This window comes from Portunus trituberculatus, chromosome 18 (genome assembly GCF_017591435.1).
Source record: "Portunus trituberculatus isolate SZX2019 chromosome 18, ASM1759143v1, whole genome shotgun sequence".
NCBI lineage: Eukaryota > Metazoa > Arthropoda > Malacostraca > Decapoda > Portunidae > Portunus > Portunus trituberculatus.
This window is the reverse complement of record NC_059272.1, coordinates 24,612,182-24,618,625: the sequence shown is the minus strand read 5'-3', so window position 1 is coordinate 24,618,625 and position 6,444 is coordinate 24,612,182. Positions and strand designations below refer to the sequence as shown.

The window sequence follows — 6,444 nt, the reverse complement described above, 5'->3', positions numbered from 1 at the left end:
TTTACTTAAATTATTACGCTGTTATTTACATATTTTCGGAAAAATAACGAGATCAATTGGAATAATATCAGGATAATTGTTTTTACACCAGAATTTAAAATAATTCATAATTCAATCAGAGAATGTTCGGATGTTATGTTGTTAATCATATGCATGTTGCACATTTGTACCGCGCAACACGGGTACACACACTCGTGCTGCAGGAAGTGACACAACCCACCCAGCAAACACTAAGGTAGCAGGAAGCCCTTGGATACACTGCACATGACGGGAGGGAGGCACGTGGTAATTAATTCCTTGCACGTGATTAGAATCGGACAACGTGTAAACAATCACGATCATGGAGGATTAAAAAGGTGGAATATTGCTGCTCTTTGTTACGCATAATTACCTCCCATGCCTCCCCGCTCCCTCCACACTCACAGCTGACACAGGGAAGGCCGCAGCGGGGTTAAACCGAGCCAAATTAGCCCACAACCGTCAATGAGTGAGTCCGTGATGCCTCCTAAAGGGCTCGGAAAGGCGGTCAGCAAGAAGTGTCCCGACTGCAAGAAACAGGTAAGGCTTAGTCTTCTTTATTCCCTTCATCTACACAACACTCTCTGTCCCTTGTTATATTCCCAGCGTGTTCCTTGAAGCCTGGGCTGTGTGTGAGAATAATGAATCAAGGGAGGGCGTGCCGCTGCCGTATTTTGTGTCCATTTGAGTCCGTAGCGCCAACAGTCTCCAGTCTCTCCTCCGCCTGACTGAAGTGGCGACTCGCTCGTCGTAAGGAAGGCGTCTGGTTAGTCGTGTGCTGCTTATTTCCTCGTGGTACGGATTGTATTGTTTTTTTTGTTTAAATTTCCAGTGTTGAGGATGTACGAGCAGTGCGTGGGTGTGATAAGTGTGTTGTTTGGTGTTGAGGTGAGGTGGCAGGGGTGAGGATGCTGCGTGATTGAGGGATGTGTGGATGATGCAGCAGCCTCCTCACCCACCATTTGGCACTGGTGCATCATTCCATGGTTTCTGTGTTATAATATGTAGGAAGTAATAGGGAAATGGTACTTTAAGGGTTATTTATAAAGGTGCTTGATCTGCATTAATTTGTTAGGTACTGGTCTTACATAATCTAAACTATCCAAGCCTTATCTCAAGTTCATATCAGAGCTTATCTAAACCTACACTGCTCTACCTGGTAACTCTTGAGAGTGTGAATGATTTGTATCATAAAGCCTAATCTAATCTAACCTTAACTGAGCATTAGCTTAACCTAACTTAACTCAAAAAACCTTAATGTAGCTCTGAGGAATGATATATATACTGATTTCTTGTACCCAAAAGTTCTTCTCATTAAAGGAAACTTTTTTTTAACCATAACTCAATGTGAACCTATCATATCAATCCTAACCTTACTACAGCATCATCACCCACTCATGAGTTAACTGCAGGACAAATGTCTCCTAACCTTCACTCATTTTATCTATTGAATTTTATATAAACTAAGCATTTTAATTCCACCCACCCTTACCAAATGAGAGCCCATAGTATAGTAATATTTCAAATATGTCTTATTCATGTTAGAAACCTACAAATGATAGCATATGGAAGCTCCAGGAGTGACATTCTTATCCCCATTATAGAGTATTGTGGAAACCTGAGAGACTAGTCTAAAGATGGTGAAGAATAGGTGTGTAAGCATGATGCCTGGGATTAAATGCTGAATCCGGTGTAGCCATTCTGTTGTAAGTGATTTTTTTTTTTTTTTTTTTTTTTTTTTTTTTCTCTCTCTCTCTCTCTCTAAGTAGAAGGAACACTAGCCAGAGCCAATAAAACAGCAATAAAAGACTGAGGTGCTGGTCCTCAAAAGAGATGTCAAGAAAATCATAAAAGATTCAAGGATAAATTTCTTGAAACCTCACTTTTCTAAGAGTTCAGGTCATAGGAAGATGGAAATACAGAGACAGGCAGCGAGTTCAGAGTTTGCAAGACAGTTGAACAGAATAGGGATGAGAGAAAGAAGAAAGTCTTGTGCTGCAAGGCCACAAGAAGAAGAGAAACATACAGTTAGCAAGATCAGAAGAGCAGTTGTTATGAAAATAGCAGTATAAGTTAGCAAGAGATGCAACATTAGTCAGGAGAAAGGCTGAAGACGGTCTGTTTGAGAAGAGAAGTTGATAAGACAAAAAACTCTTATTCTATCTTGTCGAAAAAAATGGTATGAGTGGAACCTTCTCATATACGTTAAGCATACTTCATACATGAATGGGTAAGGCCCCCACAGAGAGCTAGAAAAACTTCCAGTAGGATAAATATTCATGACAATGAATCTGAATGCACTGACATGATTTCCGTGATAAGAGAAAGGCTGTCCCAGGAATTGTGCTCATGCGTGCTTGATCGTTGATATTCTATATAGTCTGTGGAAGTGCCTTGTTGACTCCAACACAAAAAAATTATGTTGGGACGGTTTTTCAAAATGGATTGTTAATTCTGATGTCTATTTCTGGGATGTTTCCATTTTGATTCAACAGAATATTATCTCATGTTTAGTGAGTGTACGTATATGCTTTCCTCCAATTAATGTCAGTCCTGTTTCCAGGTTCCTGTGGCCACAAAGCATTGTCACTGCGGACATCAGTTCTTTGAGGAGCGCAGGAGATCCACTGCATCCAACGCCTCAGAAATAGAAGAATTGGAGGAAGGTGTGCAGAAGGACATGAAGCCCAGTCGAGGGGCTGCCTCATCCAGTGCAGGTGGTGGGGCTGTTGGTATTGGAGCTGGGGGAGGCAAGACGGAGCTTGGGTCACCTGCTCCTGAAGGGAAGCGACGCAGTGAGAGAGTGAAGAGAGAGAAACCAAACTTCTATGATGCTTTGGAATATGAAAATCAAATGAGAAAGGTTATTGTCTTGACTTGTTAATTGCTTTGTTAACAGTTTTTCTGATCATTTTTCTTAGTTTTGAAAAATTATGCTGAAGCCTTCATGAAAAAATTATAATTTGTTACCAATGGTTTGAATAGTTTTTTGTTGTTTGTTCAAGTGATCCTGCATGGTCCTCATTAATCCTATCCTTTACTTGGTTATCAAAGGCCCTCTTATATACACAATTTTCTAATATGTTATCATAGATATCTGTACTGTTTCCTAAACCTTAGGCTCGTAAGGAGAGGCAGAAGGAGGACCCCCGCATCCCACTGGCCGTGTAAAAAGGGAACGCAAGGTGAAGAACAACTCAGAGCCAGTAAGTGTTAGTTATGGTCTTAGGATCTAACATTAAGTCTGTAGATGGAAGGCAGTAGCATAGTGGATAAGGTGATGAGCATAGGATCAGGCAGATATCCACGGGTAGGTTTGAATCCCACCACATATCGCCTTGATACTTTGCCATTTGTCGAGTGGTTTAAAGTTATCTACATGTCACCATGATACACAGGTTCTAGGTGGTTACACCAAAGATGCACTTGGGTGGTGATATAGGCCCTAATATGGGTACCACTATAAATAAAATTGCTTGCACCACTAATTGGTGGAAGCTTAACAGTGCTTCCAATACTCTTCAAGTTACCTACAGGCACTATAGGCCAGGACATAAAAAATAAATAAATGAATAAAAGATGCATGCCTTGTTGGCCGTTTGAAGGTCATTGCTTAATTTAAGTGAAGTACAATGGTTGCATGCTTTCCCAGTAAGTAAACAAGTAATACTTAAATGTTTCAGATGCCAATGATAAAGGTATGTAAAAACAATTAAGAGATGCAAAAGAATAGAGGAATAAAGGTCTAAATTTTATTCCATGATTACTTATTGAAAGCACAATCATAAGCTTCGATGGGTAGTAAAATATTATTTTGTATTTTGTGTGATACTTCCAGTAATTGACAGTTTTCTACCTTGCATCAAAGTTGGCACCTAAAGTATAACCAAACGTAATATTCTGCACTAACGAACATTTCATAAAACATTTAGCTTGACCCAAGAGATCAGTCTAATAGTGTACATCCCTTTGTTATCTTCTTGTAAAAGGTAACAATCGTCACATTTTTATAAGATGATGGTATACGCCTACACAACCAAATTATTTCTGTAAAACCTCTGGGGATGATGACACAACCCAACAGCAAACTCTGGCGTGGTTGGAGGAATATTGCCAATGCATTAACAGAAAGTATCAAGGTCTTTCAAGATCTAACTCCCCATATTACTTGTAACATCAAGCCAAGAACATCTCCACTAACTTTGCTCCTTCATCTTTTCCTTCTTTATGTTCAATGCCTCAAGCTCAATTCCTCCATCTGTCAACTCAACACAATCTTCCTGTCAACTGTCTCCCTCTTATACAGTGAACATCTGTCTTTTACTTGTGATCTCAGCTGGAAACTTCTCATTTCTAGCTAAAACAGATTCTATGAAGTTCAGGGTTTTTTTCACCATCTCCCTTCTTGCATCCAACTCTGTAAAGGGACCTTACTCATTCATGTATGGAGTAATATTCCACCCTTTTAGACAAGATGGAGTCAAAAGTTTTTCATCTTACCAACTTCTCTTCTACTGCTATTTTCATGCCACTTATTCTTCTGATTTTGCTAACTGCATGCCTCACCTCACCTCCTCCAGTGCCCTCACTGCACTTTCTCTCATCCCTGTTCTGTCCACCTCTAAAGCAAGCATTAACTAGTATTTTTCTGATAAACTCAGGAGCTTCCTGCCTGCTTGTTATTCCACCTTCCTATGATTTTAACTGTTTCAAGAGGGAGGTTTCAAGACATTCATCCTTTGAAAACTGTTCGAGGACTGGCACCTCAGTGAGGTTTTTCTTCCCAAAAATTAAAAAATTTTGTTGGCTGGTGTCCCTCCTATATGAAAACAAGTAATGATAAAAAATATTGGTAACTTCAAAGAATAGAGTGAGACACTGTCAATCCCTTCCTCTGTTTTTTATTCCTACAGTGAGATGTGGCATGACATCTTTTCTGAGTCATTGCCCTTCAAAGAGGATACCAGCTTAGTTTATAAATAGATGTAGTCTTATAAGACCACTAACTGCATAGCAGTTAACACAATGTAATTATCAGGAAGAGGAAGAGGAGGAGGAACCTGTGAAGGAGAAGAAAAAGAAGAAGAAGAAGAAGAACAATAATAATGGGGAGAAGAAGGAGGAGGACTTGGATGAAGACATCATGACTGGCATCAGCCCTGAGAAAGAAAGGCAGTACTCCATTGTCCTCTCTGACATCAACTTTAAATTGGGGCTCAACAACCCTAAATTCATCAAAATATAGAGCCTCTCAAGTGTTCTGTTTTTTTTTTTTTTTTTTTTTTTCTCTCTCTCTCTCTCTAAAAAGTTGCTGTAATGGAACCTCTTGCTGTATTCACTCCCTCATTCATATGCTTCTGTCCATTTACCTGCATCTTTGTAGTGTTTGATAGTTGCTGAATGTTTTACTATAATGAGATATTAAGTAATTCTTCACCATTAAGTGTGCATCACCATGACACACAATCCCAATATCATTTCATCATCCATTATTCATTGTAAATACATACACAACTCCCCAGCACTTGCATGTATAGAGGTTACTGGTGAAGGTAAAGGTAGGTGTGTGTTGCAGGTATTGTGGTTGCTGCTTCATCCCAAATGGTTTGTATATTTTGTAATATTTATGCAATCTATGCTGTATTCATACAGGTATTTGAATCCAATGTAGTGCAGAATTATTGATAACTTTGATTTCAGATTTTTTGGTAAACAATCAGATAACTTTAATAATAGTACTAAGTTAAAGACCAGTTCTTGTACTGCTGCAAACCATCTATGGATAAGGAAAACTAGTACAAATGAGTCAAAATATAAAGATACTGTTATTCGTACATGGAATTAAATAAAAGATAAGTGTGTTTTGTAAATGCTTTCTTCCTTATGTGTGAATTAACATTTATTGTAATATCCTCTGGCTAGTACAGTGGTAACGCACTTGCCTGGCATTGCTAAGGTCGTCAGATTGAGTCTCACTTGTGCTCACGAGTTTAAGCTGTTTACTGGGAGGTTACTGCTGTGGTTGGAGCACCACAGTGGGGAGTTAGATTTGCCTGGCTGACTTTCTGGAGAGCACCAAATGTGGTAGATACTGGAACAAAAACCAATGAACTTTGATTTTATTATTGAGCAATTATAAGTGACAAGTTGCATGTCCATCAGGTCAAGAGCCATTGCCACTCAAATGTATGGTTGAGAGTTTGAAGAGTTTTAGATGTATGAGTATCTCTCTCTGTATTAATATTTTGAGCATTAATGGTGCTTAGGTGAAGAACCACACACTTTTTTTTCCTTTATTTTCCTGTTCACCAAGTATTGATGGAAATTCATAGGTATGGCATCAATGCACTCAGAATTTATTTATCTTTTTCATTATTTTGTTTTATATATTTTGTTTATTTTATTTTAATAATTTTTGTAGGAAGG

At 38.8% G+C, this 6,444-nt stretch overlaps 1 protein-coding gene across 1 annotated transcript; it reads left to right on the top strand.

The window, feature by feature from the left end:
• Positions 1–291: 291 nt before the first annotated feature.
• LOC123505548 (UPF0547 protein C16orf87 homolog) lies at positions 292–5,879 on the top strand. The gene is given in 5 exon segments (XM_045256992.1): positions 292–558; positions 2,582–2,881; positions 3,139–3,163; positions 3,166–3,224; positions 5,057–5,879. Coding segments are annotated over 5 exon segments (666 nt in total). The 5' UTR covers positions 292–483; the 3' UTR covers positions 5,264–5,879.
• Positions 5,880–6,444: the final 565 nt, after the last annotated feature.